Consider the following 22,921-nt stretch of genomic DNA (forward strand, 5'->3'; position numbering starts at 1 on the left):
CAAAAAGGCGACTAGGCACTCAGTAGGAACTCAGTTCACAAATGGTGGCCGAGTGACTGCTGCTGCCCTGTATACTAAACACCGTGCTATAAAACTTCAGTGTGCATCCATTCCAAATAGGTGTGGCTTCAACAATGTTACATTCCTTGAAGCTACATACAGACTCTAGAGGGAGCTTTTCATCCTAACATAGTAAAGTCTTATTAGTTCACTTAGCTACTCACACAATGACTTTATCTTCTTGGGTTTGGAGCCTTATGATGAATATCAAGTATTGTGCCATTCCATAGTAAACATCTACAGCACAAATAACTGTTCTTTGAACAGACATTTCTTCAGCTGTTAAGCAGGAGTCAAGAGTTCTGACTGGTACTAAAATACAAAGATGTAAAGACTACTTTCTGCCTTGAAGGAGTTCACATCTATTAATAATACTGGAAATATGCAGTAAATAATTAGAGCACTATGTGTTAGACATTTTTATCAATTAGGAACTATATCATAGAGTGGCTTAGATAATAAAGACGTATAATTATCTCATCTGCCAGGAAGTCTGGAAATAGTTGATTCCAGGGTTGGCTTAGCATTTTAACAGGATCAGGTTGCTGGATCCCTATCATTTTCAGTCGCACGCATTCCTTCATCACAAAGTCGCCACAGCTACAAATATTACATGTCCTGGAGTAGTAAGGGACAGCCAGGACTTTAAGAATCATCTCTGGGCTGGGCATGGTGGCTCATGCCTATAATCCCAACACTTTGGGAGGCCAAGGGGGGAGGGTGGGAGGATGGCTTGAGCCCAAGAGTTTAAGGTTGCAGTGAGCTATGATCATGCTACTGCACTCCAGCCTGGGTAACAGAGCAAGACCCCGTGTCAAAACAAAGGGATCATCTCTGCGTGCATCTCTCCTTTTTAACTAGGAATGGCAATCTTGATCAGAAGTCCTCACTCCCCCTTTAGTAAAGCCCACACCCGAAGTTCACAAGCTAGAACTTAGTGACGTGACCACCCAAGCCTGCAGGGAGGCTGCAGAAGTACTCAGCAAAGAGGAGTTAGACCAGTCATGGGTCATCCCCTAGGGCTTCACAGTTGTCAGTATGCATGATTGGGGCCATAACAGCAAAGAAGGAGGCACTGCTTGCTGGATTGGCAGTTAGTTAACAGTGGTACAACAGGAGTGTGTACACTGGACCATGGCTTCATTTGCTCATTGAGACTGATAGATTTCAGCTATATGTCAGAAACCAGAAATAAAAATCTTTGCTTTTAAGTCGCTGACATTTACAGTTGCATTATGTGACAAGTAAAGTAATAGTTGAATGAGAAAATGCTTTAGTAGTACGTACTGCTGTTAGAATTATACTTTTCTTTTTTCTGGGGGAAGGTGAAGGTGGGCATGGAGGCTAGAAAAGAGAAATGGTGTTTGAGTCTTAAGCTGGCCCGACAGGTGAGGAAGCTGGAAGACAGTGTTCTGAGAAAAGGCATACAAGTGTAAGACCGTGGTATGGTCTGGAAATCTCAAATACTGCTAATGTACATGGTACTAATGGGGTGGCCTCAGAAGCTGGCTAAAAAGGTGAGGGCTGAATCACAAAGGATCTCCTATGCTATGATAAGGAACTCATATATGATGCTTAGAAGCCGTAGGTCATCCTTGACGGTGTTTGAACAGGGCTTATGTAAACCGATTTCCATACTAGAAATGCTCCTCGTATAACTTTGGGAATGAATTAGGGAGTCAGGCTAGAGATTTGGAGACTTTCGGGGATAAGGCCCTGAACTAGGTCAGAAAGATGTGAGGATGGCATGGATTTGAGAGGCATTTTACAAATCAGTCGGTGAGTTATAGTAGCCAGTGAATTGTGATGCGTGATAGAAATGAAAGATGATTTTCAGGCTTTCAATTTGAGCATCTTTGTAGGTAGTGATGCCATTTGCTGCAGCAAGGAATATAGACTGAGCAGGAGTGGGAGAAGGAGATGAATTAAATTCTGGAGTTTTTATTTATTCAGTATATAACTAGATGACACAGGACAGAGAGTCTGGGCTCTAAACAGACATGTGAGATTCATAAATATAAGGTGTAATTAAGCCCACGCAATGACTCCCAGTGAGCTTTTATGTTGACAAGAGAAGATGGCCAGGGGTTTCCCATTAGCTATGTGTACAACGTAGAGTCGGTCCTTGTGAGCATTATCAGCATTTAAGGAGCAAGCCAAGCAAAAGGAGTTAGTGGTGAAAACTTAGGAACAGTTAGAGGAGGTCAAAGGCCAGATGAGAGCAACTTTACAGCTGCCTGTAGAGATGGTTGTCAAAGGAGAGGGTACCTGATGGACTAAGGTTACAAGGAAAGGGGATGTGGAAGAGCAAAGGGCATGAGCCATACTACAGTGAACTGAAAAATAAATGGGTGATGAAATGCAGTTGGCAAATGTAGATCACTATCTCATGACTTTGATTATAAAACAGAATAATGGCAGTAGTTTGAGAAAATAGTGAAGTCAAAGGCAAGTTTTTAGGATGCTGGCAGCTTAAGCAAGTCTGAGGCTGTGGAGCCAGCAGAGAGAAGAGATTGAAGATTTAGAAGAGAAGTTACAGCATGGATATCTGTTGAGAGAGAGGAATTTGAGTGAAAAGATTCGGGGGAAATGGTCAGGATACAAACAGCCTCTCTGGGGAATAAGATCGATTGCAGACCAGAACAAATACAAAAGTCATTAACCAGTGTGGAGGGCCCAATCACAGGTTTGTACCAGTCAGATAGCACATGGCTTTTGTGGGGTTTTTTTTTTTTTTTTAAGCAGCTCAGTAGCTTAGGTAGAGGGGTCAAGAAAAGAAGGTCATTGTCTACTCTGGCAGTTCCTCTGCAGGAAATTGAACTATGATTTCAACCTAGTAGGTCAGTGCCACCAAGAATTCTACAGCTCCTCCAGGTCATCAAAATGCAGAGTGGATATAATCTAGTCACAAGAAGGGGTAAACTCCAATAGCAGTGTTTGAGCCAAAGCAAGAAACACGGCTTATATAATTCTCTTAGAATCCAAATTAATTTTATTCTGACTTTTATATAATTTCACAGGTAGCTTTTAAATATTGCCAGAAATATGGAAGTGACAAAGTACGTGTGATAACCCTGGTGAAGAATCGTGGGAAAGGTGGAGCGATTAGAATGGTAATACATATTTTCAACATTTTTATCTAAAATATAAAGGTATCTTGAATAATGTCTTTTGCAGACTTGTATGTTTGCTCGCTGCTTGAATGCCGGCATTTCAAGTTAGTGATAACATATTTTTAATAATAACTTCATGTTTTTAGTCAAATTTTATATTATGTCATATCTATAATATACTGGGTGATTTAAAAATATATTTCTGTTTATCTTAAAGTTTAAAATGTTACCATCTACCACTGTATCTTTGATAGAGTTACCAGATAGTAAGTTTATGTGGTTTCTTGCTGTTTAAAAATGCTTTTTCGTATTAAGTTTTACCTTTACGAAGGTATGCTGTTATGCATGGTAGCATAAAGTAAGATGAATTTGACTTGGGTCTATCCTGATGAAATGTGCAGTCTAATAGAAAAAGTAAGCATTTGCATAAGTAAAAAAGAAGATTACAATTATGACAGACATGCAAATAAAGTGCTAAGAAATTTCAAAAAAGAGGTTACTGTCAGCTGAGGCATATCAGGTACGAATCAAGCTGAAAGTTTAAAAATCAAGATATGTGAAAGAAACCCTAAATAATTGACATTGAGGTTCATTTATTTATTCTTCCCTCATAAAAAAAAGTCTAGAAGTCATCTCATGGGATGAGATGACTGTGGAGTTGAACAAGCCCTGCAGGATGACTCCTGGAGCATTAGCCATTGTGTCCACATTCAAACAGGAAGGAGAAGGGAAATGATCAGGATACAAATCATCACATGTGGCCCTCCTCACAGTGTCTTATGAGTTAGGGTCTATTAGTTTGATGATTATATAGATGAGGAAAGTGAGGAAAGAAGGTAAAGTAAATTACCCAGCGTTTTCAGATGATAAGAGATAGAGTCGAGATTTGGATGCAGTTAGTTTCACTCTGAAGCCCATGCTTTTAACCTCTCTGATAATTACAGAGAAAAGACTTGAGAAAACAGCACACCATGTAGCAAAGCTAGAAAAGACAGAAGTAGGAACTCTTTGGATATATACTAGAAACTGATTCACTTTGGCTGGGTCACAGGATACATGAAACAGAAAGAAAGTAGGATTGATGCAATGTCATGGTGGGCTTTAAATCTATCCATTTGTTTCTTTATTCAGCCAACGTTGTACTTTCATTAGAGACACGGAGATGAAAGACACCTATTCTGTCCTTAAGGATATCACAGTTCAGTAGGGAGACAGACCATTGCCATACAGTGTGGTAAATGCTATAATAGAAGTGTATGCAAAATGTTGGCACCACCATCTGTTGCGGGGAACAGCACAGATGTCCCTGAGGAGGCAGATTCTGAGCAGGATCTTCAAGGAGGATTAGGACTTAACCACATACAAGTTGGGAGGGCAGGGAGCCTAGACAGGGAACATGAACAAAGGCACGGCAGTGTGAAAGAACATGCCACAATAAAGGACCCACTTATGGTACCTATGTCTTGACTATGGAGATAAGGCTGGAGGGGTGGGTGGGTTCAGGTCACAAACTGTAGACAACAGGCTTTTACATTTTTTACCATTGACAGAGTGACACTTTAATCAGCCAGCAGCAAGTGTAGCAATATTAGGCAAGGAATGATTAATATTTATTTGGATTATGATAGTGACAGAAGAAAATGAGGGGATAAATGTGAGAGCTATTAAAATGACATAGAATTGGGTCTGGGATCAGAGAGAAGAATGACATATTAAGCCATTCTTACTTTGCTATAAAGAAATACCTGAGACTGCATAATGTATAAAGAAAAGCGATGTGATTGATTCATGGTTCTGCATGCTGTACACGAAGTGTGGTGCCAGCATTTGCCTCTAGTGAGGGCCTCACGAAGCTTCCACTCATGATAAGAAGGCGAAGGCGGAGCAGGTGCATTATATGGCGAGAACAGGAACAAGTTAGCGGGCAGGGTGGTGCCACACACTTTTAGACAACCAGATCTCATGAGAACTTGCTCACTGTTGTGAGGACAGCACCAAGCTATTCATGAGGGATCCATCCCCATGACCCTAATACCTCCCACTGGGCCCAACCTCCAACATTGGGGATCACATTTCAATATGAAACTTGGAGGGGACACAGATCCAAACTATGTCAAATAAGTGCCAGTGGCCTTGGGTAACAGGGAGGATGATGATGCCATTAATAGAAGGAATGAAACACTGGAGGAGGAGCTGGTATAAGAGGCAGTTTGTTGAGTTTGAGCCATATTAAGTTTGAGGCAACATGCAGTGGTATCCAGAATAGCCTAGGAGAGAGGGTGTGAGTGAGTCATCTGCATATGTCAGATGATAGTTGAACCTGAAGCCATTAAACTGTCAAAGAGGAGGTTACAGAGAAAAGGAGTACCAGGAAATCTTAAGGCAGTGAGACACATGAGAAATAATGGGCATCACATATGACTGAGGAAACACAAATGGGAGTTGCTGTGGTAGACTGCCTTTTCAAGGAGCTGCGGTGAAGTGAAGGCCATAGACAGTAGAACAGGAAAGTAGGCTTAAACAAGTTTGATCATGTATCATTGAAATTAGTCACTTACTGGTTTTTTGCCCCATTTCAAACTAATAGCTCCAGTTTTTTTACCACCTCAGCCTCCCAAGTAGCTGGGACTATAGGCATGTGCCACCATATGAGGCTAATTTTTAAAACTTTTTTGTAGAGATGGAGTCTCACTGTATTGCCCAGACTGGTTTCAGACTCCTGAGCTCAAGCAATCCTTCCACCTCAGCTTCCCAAAGTGCTAGGATTATAGGCGTGAGCCATCTCACCTAGCCTTTTGCATTTGTTCTAATGGGTGTGATTAAAAAGACGTCACAGATACTAGTTAGTGAGCTTATTATACCATAGAATAAATGATCTGATTTCTCTCTACATTTGTATATGTCTTATCTATAGTCACACTATGTTGTTACCAAAGCGATTTTACTATATCAAACCGTAAATATATTTGCACTTAAGACATAAGGAATTCAATCAAATACACCAGAGAAATTAAAAGTTGATGTGCAGTTTATTTCTGTATGAAATATGCACTCATGGAGCCGTAATTTGCACAAAAGACCAGCCAATTCAGAATTGAATGGCATAATTTTGCTGTTTCAAATACCGCAAATGGCATAAAATAACATTTGGATTTATGCATAATTCTTAAATTTTATTGACACTATTTATTTACTTAATTAATTTAGTGAACTTTAGATCCTATAATAAAGGATACTAAAGACCTATATTCCTATGATACATTTCACAGCATATCTGTATATTAGAATATTTAATCTGTCTGTAAACATGTTCTTTGTATGTGGTTCTAAGCAGCCCCAATTCATTTTAAGCATCGTGACATATAAACATATAATATATATGATAGGTACTGTCCCTTTTTATTCTTAGTGATGCAGAATATCTTTAATTTGTCCAAACCTATTTTATTATGTTGGTATTTTCCAAGATACTTGCAGTATGACTTCACAAAGTTTTTAAAATAATGAAGATAGGCAATAGGAACATTTGAGAAGATCTTAATATACAAGTAATTTGTTTTCAGTGAACTCTGGCCTCCTTCAGCCATCTCATACCTTGTCTTTCACTCTTAGGTATTTTAAGTAGAACAGACTGAAATGTCATTGAATTTAACCTTCATTTTCACCAATTTTCTTTGACTTGAAATTTTAAAATACAGGGTATATTCAGTTCTCGAGGAGAAAAGATCCTTATGGCAGATGCTGATGGAGCCACAAAGTTTCCAGATGTTGAGAAATTAGAAAAGGGACTAAATGACCTACAGCCTTGGCCTGTGAGTATAAGAATGTAGTTTAAATAACATTCAGTCAAGAATGCAGGGGAGCTAAAGTAAAAGGAGAATTTACCTATCGGTTTAAAAACTGAGTGTTTTTGGTATGAAATCCTTATACAAATGGTACAACCCCATAGAGGAACTGATCATTCTGTTACAAATGTTGTCTGATTTTGTGAGATTCACTTGACAATTACTTATTTAATATTGTGGCCATTTTTCTGTCTTGGTTTCTGATTGCTTCTACCCAAGTTTTAATATTTATTGTGCATATTCAATTAAGGCTTTTATTTAAAAGTATAGCCTGAGTTCCAGGTAAAGAGATGAAATGAAGCTGGATCACAGAATCCAGTTTTTGATGAAACAAACAAAATCACAAGCAGCAATCACTCAGAAAGGATTATTTGAAACTTCATGCCATAACTTCAAAAAGTGGAGGTTGAGGAAGGAAAATCCTGGTGCCATTTCTACCTTTTAAAAGCCATTTAGAGAAATAGGATGAATTTATGAAATCCTGAGCGTTTGCCAAATACTTCCCAATCTGGAAAAAATGAATCAGAGAATGAAAAAGCACCCTTGAACAACATCAAACAATATACCTACCATCACACAATATGTCAGAATTTCAGCAGATGCAAGAAAACTTGCTGAGGTCTGCCGTTTTTCAGGACTGTAAGCTAAGTTGGGGACACAGATCCATGTGACTAGATCCTTTCCGGGATGGAGTGTAGCTTGTTCAAGACACGTGACAAAATCTCACAAGACCAGGGAACCCAGCAAAGCCACATAGAGCCCCAGGGGAGGGTCCCTCCGCCCTGCCTTCCCACCACCTACCCTCAAGTCCAGATATAATACTCAGGCCTTGGATTTCTAGTTTAGAGGGGGAAGAGGTAAAAGTATATCAAGGAGAATGTTCATTTACGCTAGGAGAGTTGCCCATGTTAATCATGACAAAATGAAGAAAGAAATGGCAATCACACCAGCATATAATTACACAAAAAATTAAAGTTGCATACAAAAGATTAAGACAGTGTAATCAAGGAAAAGGACAAAGTTACATGCAAGTATTTTGGCTGAAGAAATAAAATGAAAATAAGAATTTAGCAGCACAGATCTTCAAAGGTAAGATGACAAAACAACAAAATGGTATTAAAAGAAAAATTACAGCCCAAGTTTACATGCCTGTAATTCCAGCACTTTGGAAGGCCAGGGCAGGAAGATCGCTTGAGGCCAGGAGTTTGAGCCCAGCCTGGGCAACATAATGAGACTCCATCTCTATAAAAATAAGAGAAAAATTAACAGGGCATGGTGGTGCATGCCTGTGGTTCCAGCTACTCAGGAGGCTGAGGAAGGAGGATCATTTGAGCCCAGCAGTTTGAGGTAATAGTGAGCTGTGATTGCCCCACTGCACTCCAGCCTTGGTGACAAAGCAAGATCCTGTCTCAAAATAAATAAATAAATAAAAATAGAAATTACAGAACTAAGAAAACAAATTGAAACCAAAATAAGATGAATATGTAAAACTATGAATGAAACAGACATAGTTTAGAATTGAATATTATTACATATTTATTAAGATCCTATTTATTATAGCAAAACCAAACCAAACAACACAAGAAAGTAAACATACAAGCGCCCCAAAAAAATTTAATAATAATTACAGAAAAACTCACTGCATATCTTTCTAGAAATATTTATTTAATTCCACACTTTGTGAAGTATTACATATCTCCCCCACCATCATCCATCCCCATCCCTTGTATTTCTAGCTGTTTTTTGTTTTTTTAAGATTCTAAGTGAATGAACTATTACAATTTCTTAAGAGAATTAGCTGTAAAGATATTCGTACCATTGCTGTTCAGAAGAGTAGCACTAGCTGCATGTGGCTATTTAAATTTAAATTAAATGAAAATCTAGTTCCTCAGTTTCATTGGCCACATTTAAATTACTTGTGGCTAGAAGCTACCTTTTTTTCCCTCTTAAAGGAGATAAGGTCTTACTGTGTTGCCCATGCTGGACTCAAACTCCATCCTCCTGCCTCAGCTTCCTGAGTAGCTGGGATTATAGAAGTGAGCCACCGTGCCCAGCTGGTATGGCGTTTCCATCAACACAGAAAGTTCTCTGGCTTATAACGTGATATGAATTTGTTATTGGATATGTTGTAGTTCACTCTTACTAAAAAAGTATTTCATATCCCACATCTTAGTAAATTATGATAGGCTAAAAGGAAAATCTAATTCATAAAGTTACTTGGTGTGATTTCCTTGTTCTCCCCAGACGGCCCCAAGAGAAACTTGATAAATATTTCCCTTTCATTATCTTTCTAGCGGAAGCCATGAGTGGGAGGCAGAGCATAGGGCATCAGGTTTTTAGCAGCTGATGTTGTCATTCAGCGGTAGGGCAAAGAGAATTTAAATGATTTTGCTGGTGTTAGGGAGTGAACCAAACAATAAAACAGAAAAAAAAGTTGAACTTTATTCTTATAAATCTAGTTCCTTTATACTACTCTGAAAAGAAAAGGAGTTCTGATGCCATATTTTTTCCTTATAATCCCATTTGCTACATTGTTACTAGAAATATTAAGTTTTAAAGAATTAAAGCATGTGATTATCATTAAGCTATTAATTCATAGCCTTGGTTTTATAGCACCTTAAAGTATCCCTAATTTAAAAATGTCCCAACTCAATTGAATTAATTTGAATTAAATTTAGTAGATTTTATTAATATGCGTCATATAATACTCTTTGGAGGAGATGGAAAGGAGGCAAATAAATGATAGGTGCTTAAAGTTACAAGATTCATAGTTTTTGGATCCACCCAGTGAAAAATACCACGGTTCTGACAAAGCTTATAAACAGCCAGTCATTGCTCTCAGAAAACTTACATTCTGAAGTTGACATGCATAGACAAATTAGAAGAAATCTTCTTTCTTATGTAATTCAGGTGTTGGAGAACTTTTTCTGTAGGACCATATAGTAAATATTTTCAGCTTTAAAGCCTGTCAGTCTCTGTGGCAGCTGCTTAACTCTATTGTAGCATGGAAGTAGACATAGATAAAATACATCCTTTATTTACACAAATAAGCAGCAGATCAGATTTGGGCTACAGGCTGTAGTTTGCTGACCCTTAAATCTAATTCAATCATTTATCCAATATTGGAAAGTTTTTACAACTACCTAGTAATCTTTCAGCCTCTGCTGCATAACTCTAGCAATGCCTAAACAGCTCATTCTGTCTCAGCTCCACTGTGAAGTTCCTCTAGACACCAAATACAAATACGTCTCCTTTTAATCACCCCCTTCCATTGTTTCTGTCTTCTGTAGCTACACAAAATTATCTACTGCACTTCTTTGTGACAGCCCTTCAGAGAGTCAAAGCTGTTTTCCATGTGTATTCTCTATTTTAGGCTGTCAGTTCTTACAGTTTTTTTGTTGTTTGTTTGTTTGTTTGTTTGAGACAGTCTCACTCTGTCACTCAGGCTGGAGTGCAGTGGCTCAGTCTCGGCTCACTGCAAGCTCCGCCTCCCAGGTTCACGCCATTCTCCTGCCTCAGCCTCCCAAGTAGCTGGGACTACAGGTGCCCGCTACCATGCCTGGCTAATATTTTTTGTATTTTTAGTAGAGACGGGGTTTCACCGTGTTAGCCAGAATGGTCTCGATCTCCTGACCTCGTGATCTGCCCGCCACAGCCTCCCAAAGTGCTGGGATTACAGGCATGAGCCACTGCGCCCAGCCCAGTTCTTACAATTTTTAAACATAGCATATTTTTTTCGTATAATTTTCCACTGAAGATGTGTCTGTTTGTGTGGATTTGGTTTCCTCATTACATTGTTACTTCGTATAGGTATTGCCCACAACTCTTTTTCCTACTCATTGCCTTTGAACTTTGTCTCTCCATCTCTGTACTGGTGTAGATTTCTTTCTGTGTTCTTTTGCTTTGTTTTCAGGAATGGAATTGTGGCTAGTTATCTCTTTAATAATTTCAACTTGTTAAATTTCCGTGTCTAAAGGTGTAGGTTCTTATTCTATCTTTAGGGCAATAGCTGTTGTCTCCATTCATTTAAGCCACTGATTTGATAAGCATGCCTTGCATGTATTTCCCTAAGCCCTAATAAAACTAGTGACTGAAATAGTTCAGAAAATAATGAAACAGGAACATGGGTTTCGTAGTCAAGTCCTGTAATTACATGACTGTCTCACTAGATGGCAGTCATTAGCTTAAATGTCTTTTACAATATTGTTTTGACCGGTTTAAGTCATTTCTTTAGTACGTTTTACAGTGGTTTCTAATGTTTTCTTTCTTAGCTGATTTTTTTTTAATGACTACAAAAAGAAAGAAATCTGTTACTCCTTGCTTGTATTTCCTCTTAGAGTAACTAGGTCACATGTTCTGGTCTGATGATTCTTATACAAGGTCATCTGACAAAAGTTGCCTACAATTTCTTTTCTGAAAATAAGTGCTCTTGTAAGGTTTTAAACTACATGTACATAATTTAAGTAGAGCTTTGTATAATACATACAAACAAAATAGGGCATTTACATTCTCATACTAAAAATTGTATTTTATTTTATTTTTGAGACAGGGTCTCCCTCTGTCACCCAGGTTGGAGTGCAGTGGCACAATCTCGGCTCACTGCAACCTCTGTCTCTTGGGCTTAAGCGATTCTCCTGCCTCAGCCTCCCGAGTAACTGGGATTACAGGCATGCACCACCACACCAGGCTATTTTTTGTGTTTTTTGGTAGAGGTGGAGTTTCATTGTGTTGGCCAGGCTGGTCTCAAACTCCTGGACTCAAGTGATCTGCCCGCCTTGGCCTCCCAAACTTGGGGATTAGGGGCATGAGCCACTGTGCTCAGCCAAAAATTTTATTTGTATTTTACTTGTATTTTCTTTTCCCACATCTTTATTCTTTAATATGCAAAGCTTTCCTCTCAGATTTTCAGTTTCCTAACCGGTAGTTAGTCTACCTCTTTTTAAAAATATGCTTGTTTTTTAGTAATTTTTCTAAGCAAACTATATGCTAGCCAGGCACAGTGGCTCACATCTGTAATCTCAGCACTTTGAGCGGCCAAGGTAGGAGGATCACTTGAGGCCAGGAGTATGAGAGCAGCCTGGCCAACATAGCAAATTCCTATCTCTACTAAAAATTAGCCAGGCGTGGTAGCGCACACCTGTAATCACAGCTACTCGGAAGCTGAGGCATGACAATCGCTGGAACCTGGGAGGCAGAGGTTGCAGTGAGGTGGGGTTGCGCCACTGCACTCCACCTTGGGCAACAGAGAGAGACTGTGTCTCAAAATATAATAAAAATAAAAATAAACTTTCAAAAAATAATCGCAAAGTGTATGATCACTTGTTCAGTTGCTTAACTTTTCTAAATAGAATCAAAAATCCCTAACAGGCAAAATAAATGCTAAAAAGTGTGTATTTCATGATCATAGAGTAATTTCTTAGCCTGTGACTTAGGTTTTAAATTATTTTATTTATTTATTATTACTATTTTTTGAGACGAGGTCTCACTCTGTCACCCAGGCTGAAGTGCAGTGGTAGTCTTGGCTCACTGCGACCTCTGCTTCCAGAGTTCAAGCAAATCTCGTGCCTCAGCCTCCCGAGTAGCTGAGACTGCGTGTGCAAGCCACCATGCCTGGTTAACTGTTTGGTATTTTTAGCAGATGGGGTTTCACCATGTTGCCCAGGCTGGTCTTGAACTCCTGACCTCGAGCAGTTGGCCCTCCTTGGCCCCCCAAAGTGCTGGTATTACAGACTGAGTCACCACTCGAGGCCCTTAAATTCTGATTTAGACATAGCTCTAACAAGCTTAGTTTTTAGTTTTTTTTTTAGCCCACAGATGACTAGAATTAATGGATATGAAAAAGATACAGATAAAAATTACATTAAGAAGAACCAGAGGAAGCAGATCTTAACCACACACACAACTCAATCTGCAGTGCTGGGCTGCTTACTAATGACCCTGAATGCTCTTTTTTCTCTAATATAGTAATCCTTGGCCAGTTGAACTTTTGTATACCAATGATTCATATGTGCGTGCATAGTTTGGTTCCTTAAAAGAACATGACAGTTAGTCCTTCTCCCCTTTTTTGTGGACCGTGTGAGCAAGTCTAAGAAGCTGGTATGTTTGTTTCACCTCTCAATATATGGGTAGAAAACTAGGCTTCCAAAAGAGAACTCAACCTCCAACATCATGTGTTTTAGAGACCAAGCAGTTACACAAACATTTTGCTGAGCTCTTTGTGAAATCAGACAAATAAAAGGACAGCAAAAATGAAAGGGCAGTCTTGAAAATGTAGAAAGCAGTAGACTGTATAGAAAACTTTGAAGAGAACCTGTCTTAGCAGATCTCAAAGTGTGTTTCCCAAATCATTGAAGATGGCTCAGGACTAAGTCTGCCTATCAAACTGGGGATTTAATGCCAACAAACCCAGTTAAGAGGTGGATACCTTCTGAAACAGGAAACAGTAAACTTTTCCTGTGAAGGACTAGAAAATAAATATTTCAGGCTTTGTAACTCACATGTGGTCTCTAAAGCAATCCTCTTCTTCCTCCTCCTTCTCTCCCCAGCCCTTTCATAGCTCAAACGCCATTCAAAAACAGGCTGAGTATAACCCCATAGGCCACAGATTACTGACCCCTTGTACTAACCACAAAATAGTTTTAGAAATTTAGTATCCCCATGGTTGTCATGAGAAAATGCTTTAAATTTAAAAGACAGGGCCAGGCACGGTGGCTCACATCTGTAATCCCAGCACTTTGGGAGGCCAAGGTAGGTGCATCATTTGAGGTCAGAAGTTCGAGACCAGCCTGGCGAACATGGCAAAACCCCATCTTTACTAAAAAGAAATACAAAAACTAGCTGGGAGTAGTAGAGCGCGTCTGTAATCCCAGCTACTAAGGAAGTTGAAGCATGAGACTCGCTTGAACCCAGGAGGCAGAGATTGCAGTGAACCGAGATCACACCACTGCACTCCAGCCTGGGCAACAGAGCGAGACTGTCTCAAAAAATTTAAAAAAGGAAAGTATATAAGATTTTAGAATGACTTATATCTGAAAAGATGAAAATTTTGGTTCTTGAAGTGACATTCCCCTGTTGGGTAGAAATTTGTTCATGTGGAAAAGTTCATGCCTAGTGATGAGGCAAAGTTGAGGTATGTATTGTGTTAGTTAACCACTAATTCTCTGTCCCACTGGAACGTAAGCTTTGCTAGAAGAGGGGCCTTATCACTCCATCTCCAGTGTGTAGAATACTGTAAATAGTAAGGACTCAGCAAATATTTGTGGAACATATGAATACTACTGTATACATTTTGTAATGGGAAAGCCATGTTACATTTAAAAATAGTCATAAATGATACCAAAAAGGCAAATTCTCATAAGGGAATAGATAGCTAAAATAAGCCAAATTTGTATAACTTCTCATCTGCAATTTAGGAAAACACTGAAGAAATAGGTGGTCAACTGATTGAAATAATGCTGCCAATGTGGCAAATGGTAAAGACAGAAAGGATGTAGCATTCAGATGTATGATAGGGATTTTGTTTTATTTTTATTTATAATGTTTTTAGTATAAAAGCATCGCTATGGCATTGTAAAAAGATTAGAAACAGCCTAAAGAAAGAAAACAACCAACCATATCTTATCACCCAGAAAAAATTGTGTTAATACTTTTTTAATGGACCATTTCCTCTGAGTATTTATATTCTAACAATGTAATGGAGTTTTGAATATACTGATATAAAAGCATAAAGATCCTCCATGGAATAGTTTATAGTAAATAAGGAAAAGCCCTGAGAAATTATTTGAGTCATGCTCTTATTTCTAAACAGATTTCAGCATCTGTAACCACCCTATGTAGATAAATGTTGAGATGCTTTTTATTTTTTCTTTTAACTTTTTATTATGAATTTTGAACATAAGTAGAGTGAATAGTATAATAAACCTTTGTCTAACTTCAACAGATATCGACATTCTGATGTAGTTCTCTGTCTTTTTTTTTTTTTTTTAAAGACAATTTTATTGGCCAGGCGTGGTGACTCAGGCCTATAATTCTAGCACTTTGGGAGGCTGAGGTAGGTGGATAGCTTGAGCTCAGGAGTTCGAGACCAGCCTGGGCAAAATGGAGAAACCCCTTCTCTACAAAAGAATATACAAAAATTAGCCAGGTGTGGTGGCGGGCACCCTAGTCCCAGCTACTTGAGAGGCTGAGTTGGGAGGATCACCTGAGCCTGGAAGGTAGAGGCTGCTGTGAGCCATGATCGTACCACTGCACTCCAGCCAGGGCAACAGAGTGAGACCTTGTCTCCAATAAAACCAAAAAAAGAAAAAAGAAAATTGTTTCTTACAGTAATACTATTTGGAGAAACCTTAAGAATTGCTACAGTTTAAATATATTCAGTAGACTGGCTTTTTAAAAGGCTTTGTAAGTGTATTTTGATTTCAAATTTAGTTGCTATCACAACTTGAGAAGCTGTTTTATGCCATATGAAATTTTGTGTATTCCTTTTAACCATAACACCTTCATCATAATTCCTCTTATGTGCAGCCTTTTTGTACTGTACAGCCTTTTTGTACTGTAATAAAAAATAATCCACCTTTCCTCAAATGAATGGGAAAAAGAATGAATGTTGCCAAATTTTTATGTTGAGTCTGTGCAAATCGATACAGTGTTTTCTTTTGTTTTGTTTCTTTTGAGACGGAGTCTCGCTCTGTCGCCCAGGCTGGAGTGCAGTGGCCTGATCTCAGCTCACTGCAAGCTCCGCCTCCCGGGTTTACGCCATTCTCCTGCCTCAGCCTCCCAAGTAGCTGGGACTACAGGCGCCCACCACGTCGCCCGGCTAGTTTTTTGTATTTTTTAGTAGAGATGGGGTTTCACCCTGTTAGCCAGGATGGTCTCGATCTCCTGACCTCGTGATCTGCCCATCTCGGCCTCCCAAAGTGCTGGGATTACAGGCTTGAGCCACCCTGCCCGGCCAGTATGTTCTTTTTTATGTATTGCTCAATAGTGTTGTTATTCTTTTCAAGTTTAAAGTTAAAACTGATTTGCCACATGCTGTTTGAACTTTTAACATGCTTCCTCTCTAAGAAAATCATTCTCTCCCTTTCTGCACAAAGTACCTCTGCCAGAAAAACAAGGGAAGAAATTATTTTAATACTAAATAGTAGGCAAAGCATGTAACAGAAATTTTTTTTTTTTTTTCCTGAGACGGAGTCTTGCTCTGTTGCCCAGGCTGGAGTGCGGTGGTGCAATCTCAGCTCACTGCAACCTCTGCCTCCCAGGTTCAAGCGATTCTCCTGCCTCAGCCTCCCAAGTAGCTGGGACTACAGGCGCACGCCACCGCTGCCGGCTAATTTACGTGATTTTAGTAGAGGTGGGGTTTCGCCATGTTGGCCAGGCTAGTGTTGCACTCCTGACCTCAGGAGATCTGCCCGCCTTGGCCTCCCAAAGTGCTGGGATTATAGCTATGAGCCACTGTGCCCAGGTGAGAAAATCCTTTTTTTTTTTTTTGCGATGGAGGCTCGCTGTGTTGCTGAAGCTGGAGTGCGATGGCGCAATCTTGTCTCACTGCAACCTCCACCTCCCAGGTTCAAGCAATTCTCCTGCCTCAGCCTCCTGAGTAGCTGGGATTACAGGCATGAGCCACCATGCCTCGCTAGTTTTTGTATTTTTAGTAGAAACAGTGTTTCACCATGTTGGCTAGAAGGGTCTTCAACTCCAGACCTCAGGTGATCTACCCACCTTGGCCTCCCAAAGTGCTAGGATTACAGGCACAAGCAACCATGCCTAGCTGAGAAAATTCTTAAAAGAAAATATGGATAGCTAAAACATCGCCCAAAAGTTTTTTTTTTTTTTAATTAATAAGTTAAAATAACTAGAACTGACAAGAATTTGGTTTAATAGTCAGTATCATACCAGTTAATGGGAATGTAAAGAACCTTTTTTTTTTTTTTGAGACAAGTTATCGCTCTGTTGCCCAGGCTAAAGTGCAGTGGTTCCTGCCTCAGCCTCCCAAGTAGCTGGGTCTACAGGGGCATGCCACCATGCCTGGCCAATTTTTGTATTTTTAATAGAGATGGGGTTTTGCTATGTTGCCAAGGCTGGTCTCAAACTCCTGGTCTCAAGTGATGCACCTACTTCGGCCTCCCAAAGTACTTGTATTACAGGTAAGAACCTCTTAAAGGAAAATTTGGCCCATATGCATTAAAAAACATTCAGACTTTTAACTTAGTATTTTACATCTACGTCTCTCTCCAAAGAAGGAAATCTAAAATACAGGTAGAGTTTTATATTCAAAGATGTTCTTTCAGTTGCCTTTCTATAACATAAAATTAGAAAGGACAACAAATAGGCAAATAGTCAAAGTAATGGTAAATCTGTACATTAAGATATTGTATAGCTCTTACAGTTGACATGAAAAAGAAAAACTACCATGCAGCACTGTTATGACAAATTGTTGGAAGGTAATCAAACCTGAATCTTATCAAGCCTCTGAATCGAACTACCAGTTTAGAGGAAGTACAGGGGACAGGAGGACATGTTAAATGTCACCATGGGGGTGCACTCAGCAATATCTGAAATGTAGGAAACTCTAGAGCAAACAATGTGGTTTCTTCAACAAGTTACAAGAAAAAAATTTAAAAAGGTAGGGAGAACCCACAGGTAAAAGAAATACCAACTGATTTGTATGGATTGATTGATTGATTGATTTTAGACAGAGTTTCACTCTTGTCTCCCAGGCTGGAGTGCAATGGCACAATCTCAGCTGCAACCTCCGCCTCCTGAGTTCAAGTGATTCTCCTGCCGCAGCCTCCCAGGTGGCTGGGACTACAGGCATGTGCCACCACGCCCAGCTAATTTTTGTATTTTTAGTAAAGAGGGGTTTCACCATGTTGGCCAGGATAGTCTCAATCTCTTGATCTTGCGATCCGCCCGCCTTGGCCACCCAAAGTGCTGGGATTACAGGCATGAGCCACCACGCCCAGGCCTGTATGGATTTTATTTGGCCATTCATTGAAACAAACTGAAAACATATAAGAGATAATTAGGCAAATTTGAAATCTGCATATCTGATGGTATTAAGGAATTATTGATGTTTCAGGTATCAGTGGTATTATGATTGACATGTATATGAATTTGTAACATATGATGTCTAGAATTCATTTCAAAGTAGTCTCAGGTTGGATGGTATGGTGGTGAGGGGGCTTTACATGGAACAAGATTGGCAATGTGTTGCTAATTTTTGAAGCTAGGTAGTAGGTATGTGGTGCTTCATTTTCCTGTTCTTTCTAGTTTTGTGTATGTTTGAAAATACTCATAATAAAAAGTATAAAAACAATAAACTTTAACATGAAAAAACTGTAGGTGAAAAAGAACATGACATACATGAGTAAATTTGAGCTATGTTTTTTTTTAATGTAGAGAAAAAATACAAAGAAATGTACACAGTTTAAAACAGTGGCTGCTTTTAGGTAGTGAGATAATACATGAATTTTCTCTTTAAAATAATTATCATTTATATATGTAAATTTATATACTTGCAAATTTTTTTATAATGAGTACTTTTAAATTTATTTTCATTAGTCATTCAAAATTCAAATGGTATAAGAAAGATATACAGTGAAACTAGCTCCACTTTTCATCTCTCAGTTTCCCTCAGATATAACTAGTGTTACTCATTTCTTTTGTTGGGAAGATGCATACTGTTTATGTATTCTTTTTAAAATTGCAAAGTGTGATACTGTACACTGTTCTCTTGTTTCTACTTAACAATGTATCTTGGAGATTGAACTATATTTATGCATAAAGACCTTCCTCATTCTTTCACATCTTCATAGCCAGTCCCTTCAGATGTACATGCAGGTTTGCTACTCCAAATACTGACATGATTAACCTGTATGAAAGTCATTTTACACATATGCAAGTTTATTTATCAGAAGAATTGTTGGAATTGCTGGGTCAGGTTATATGTATATTTGTAATTTTGATAACGTTTCAAATTGCTGTTGCTAGAGAGTGTGCAGGCACAGTGTGGTAAAAAAAAAAGTGTAGGTTTTATTTGCATTACTCTTGGTATAAGTGTAATTGAAGATCTTCTCTTTCAGTTGTTCAAGAGCTATTTTCACTTCCTCTTTTATGTACTCTGTTTCTAGTCTTTGTCTCTTTTCCAACTGTATTTTTGGGTACTTTTTAAAATAATTAGTAGATGCACTTTATGCATTTTGGAAATTAACCTTTTGTCTGTAGCATAAATTGCCAATATTTTCCCCCAGTTGTTTGGTCTTTTAGTTTTGAGTATGGTTGGATTTCTTGTTATTTTGTCATACAATTCTTTAAAATGTTATTATCAAATTGATCAGTCTTCTGGTTTTTTGTTCTTGTGCCTTCCTTGAGATCATTTACAAAATGATTTCTGATATTTTACATTTAAATCTTTGATGTATCTGGACTGTATCCCAGTATTCAGTTAAGAAGCTCAAGTCCAACTTAATTGGGTTTCCGAGTGGCTGCCACTATGTCCCACACCATTTGTCAGTTCATCTTTTTCCCACTGATTTAAAAGGTCATTTTATCATATTCTGAGTACTCATATGGCTTTGTGTATGTGTTTCCTGGCCTTTCCATTCTGTCCATGGAATTATCCATGGATTTGTCTGTTCACACTCCAGCACCTTAGTTTGAATTATTGTAGCTTTGTCATATATTTTTAAATTTTTTGTGATGAGTTCTTCTTTACTATTGAATTTTCCTGGCTCTTTTCTTATTTTTGCTTCTCTTTTAAAAAATGTTTTATTTTCTCACAACTATACTAACAAGGACTTTTTTTTTTTAATGGTAACTCTAAAATCAGCTTGTCTAGTTCAGTTAAAAATCATTTTGGTATTTTTATTGGTATTAATTTAGGAAGCATTGACTTTTTAATGCTGTTATTATATCCTCTCATCCATCATGACAAGACCTTCTGTATGTTTAATTCTTTTGTTTTCCTTGTTAGCATTTATGTGTTTCCTTTATTTAGATCTTATCTAAACTTTCTACATTTCTTATAAACTTTATTTCTAGGTTTTTCATTTTCATTGATGTTATAAATGCTGTCTTCGATTATATCTTGTGATTACTGTTTGTACATGTGACCTCTAAAGTTTTGTGTATATATATTCGTTTTGTGACTACTCATCTTTTAAAATTCTTTTATTGCTTCTAATATAGTTTTTCAGTTGCTATTCTTTGATTTTCAAGGTATATAATTATGTCATCTACAGATAACTCTTTTCTTTCTCATGCCACTAATTTTTCTCTCAAATAATATAGTATTTTCACATAGAAAATATCATTTAAAGTTATGAATTTCAACATAATGCATGCCCCTTATATTTAGCCCTATTTAAGCAAAATTTAGTGTCCAATCTTAGTATGATTAGGCTTCTCAAAGTTGTACATATTCTAATGTCTTCAGTAAACCTTTAAAAGATTTTTAATGTCAACTTTTTTAAAAACCAGTTTCTAAAAATGACATTCTCATTGAAAATAAATATTTTTATTAGTGATATTTAAATATTGAAAAACTGTCTCTGCTTTTTTCCTCAGAATCAAATGGCGATAGCATGTGGATCTCGAGCTCATCTGGAAAAAGAATCAATTGCCCAGGTGAGACTTCATTAATTGGCATGGGACAGCCAATTAATTGGCTTTTATTTCCTTTTTTACATATATATTTGGCAAGAAATTGGCTTTTCTGTCTGATCTCTTAAACATGAGGTTCCTTTCAAAAGAAAATAATGTTTTAATTGTGGAAAGCTTGTGAAGGATTGGCACATTTTAGAACTGATTTTTTTTTAAGAGTATACAAGAGGATGTGGACTTCGCTTTGCCTTAGGATGCAAGCAGTTCTTTTTAATATATTTTTAAGATAAAGAGAATCTGTTCAGTTATAAAACAAACTTCTAAATTATGCTTTTTTCTTTTTTTTTTGAGACGGAGTCTCCCTCTGTTGCCCAGGCTGGAGTGCAGTGGCGTGATCTCGGCTCACTGTGCAACCTCCACTTCCCGAGTTCAAGCAGTTATTCTGCCTCAGCCTCCCGAGTAGCTGGGACTACAAGCACACACCGCCACACCTGGCTATGATTTTGTATTTTAGTAGAGACAGGGTTTCACTGTGTTGCCCAGCCTGGTCTTGAACTCCTGAGCTCAGGTAATCTGCCTGCCTCAGCCTCCCAAAGTGCTAGGATTACAGGTGTGAGCCACTGTACCCGGCATAAATGATGCATTTTTTAACCAATCAACTTGCCTTTATTTTTTTCTAACATTGGCACAATTAAGTGCTTTGTTTTGAGTTTTATTCAGAGTTTAAATTTTTGTTTTAACCTCATTCCTCTTAGAAAAACACTATGCTGTAAAATTTGACAAGTTTGCAACTGCCTTTTTAGGGTATAAAAATGTCACTAAAGATGTTTAATTTTTCATTTTGTAGATTATGCTAGAAAAACTAGAGTAACAATTTCCCAGGTCACTCTTATGCACACGAGGCTTTGAGAACCAGTGGAATAAAAGGTTGAACCTTTCCCCCAATGATTCAGAAAACAGATATGTAGAAATTTTAATTTTTAAAAAAGATACATTGATGACACAGTGACAAAACCTTTTAAGGATTGTATTGAAGTACAGAAGCCCATACTCTCTTTTTATTTTTTATTTATTTCTTTTTTAGACAGAGTCTCACTCTGTCACCCAGGATGGAGTGCAGTGGTGCAGTCTCGGCTCACTGCAACCTCTGCCTCCCAGGTTCAAGCGATTCTCCTGCCTCAGTCTCCCGAGAAGCTGAGATTACAGGCACACGCCATCATGCCTGGCTAATTTTTGTATTTGTAGTAGAAGGGGTTTCACCATGTTGGCCAAGCTGGTCTCAAACTCCTGACCTTAGGTGAGCCACCTGCCTTGGCCTCCCAAAGTGCTGGGATTACAGGCATGAGCCACCACCATGCCCGGCCTTCTTTTTTTTTTTTTTTTTTTTTTTGAGACGCAGTAGTCTAGCTCTGTCACCCAAGCTGGAGTGCAGTGGTGCAGTCTCGGCTCACTGCAGCCTCTATCTCCTGCATTCAAGCTATTCTCCTGCCTCAGCCTCCCTAGTAGCTGGGATTACAGGTATGCACCACCACACCGAGCTAATTTTTGTATTTTTAGTAGAGACAGTTTCGCCATTTGGTCTTGAGCTCCTGACCTTGTCATCTGCCCTCCTTGGCCTCCCGAAGTGCTGGGTACAGGTGTGAGCCACCACACCCGGCCCCTTCTCCTTTTTGTAGAAGTAATTGTTTTACTAGCACGTAGTCTAGTATTCTATGTGTCCTAGAGATTCTCACTGATGTTTGAAAAAGGTTAATCTGTTAACCATAGAGAATAGCACACTTGTAGGTATTTAAAATGGGAAGAGAGCTTAGAATTAATCCAACTTCATCAATTTACCAATGCACAGGGGATAAGAAAAAGAAATGTGTCTAAGATGTTCAGCACATTATATATATGTGTGTATAATTATAAAATAGCATATATGTATACTTATAAAATAGTATATATATAGATAGATATAAAATTGTAGTAGAAACTATTAAATACTAAATTCCCACAATAGGAAATACAGCTATAGGCCTAGATTAAATGTGCAGCCAGTAAAGCTGATGATAATGGAAACTATTTAATAACATGGGATAAAACCTGAAATATTAGGTTGTTTGTAAAAAAAATAGTGTGATATTATAAATACAATTATCTGTTGAAATAACAAATAGGCCAGACACAGTGGCTCACACCTGTAATCCAGCACTTTGGGAGGCTGAGGGGGGCGGATCACCTGAGGTCAGGAGTTTGAGACCAGCCTAGCCAACGTGGTAAAACCCCATCTCTACTAATAATGTAAAAACTAGCTGGGTGTGG

The 22,921-nt window shown here is 38.4% G+C and overlaps 1 protein-coding gene across 2 annotated transcripts in view; it reads left to right on the forward strand.

Moving 5' to 3' along the window:
• Positions 1-22,921, forward strand: part of ALG5 (ALG5 dolichyl-phosphate beta-glucosyltransferase) — a 47,563-nt gene that overhangs the window by 6,630 nt on the left and 18,012 nt on the right. For both annotated transcript variants that reach the window (XM_023208831.1, XM_023208833.1), the window contains 3 exons: positions 3,081-3,173; positions 6,872-6,985; positions 20,582-20,641. In XM_023208831.1, the coding sequence (XP_023064599.1) occupies positions 3,081-3,173; positions 6,872-6,985; positions 20,582-20,641 (267 nt within the window). The remainder of the gene's footprint in view (positions 1-3,080; positions 3,174-6,871; positions 6,986-20,581; positions 20,642-22,921) is intronic.

Source organism: Piliocolobus tephrosceles, chromosome X (genome assembly GCF_002776525.5).
Source record: "Piliocolobus tephrosceles isolate RC106 chromosome X, ASM277652v3, whole genome shotgun sequence".
In the NCBI taxonomy this organism is placed as follows: domain Eukaryota; kingdom Metazoa; phylum Chordata; class Mammalia; order Primates; family Cercopithecidae; genus Piliocolobus; species Piliocolobus tephrosceles.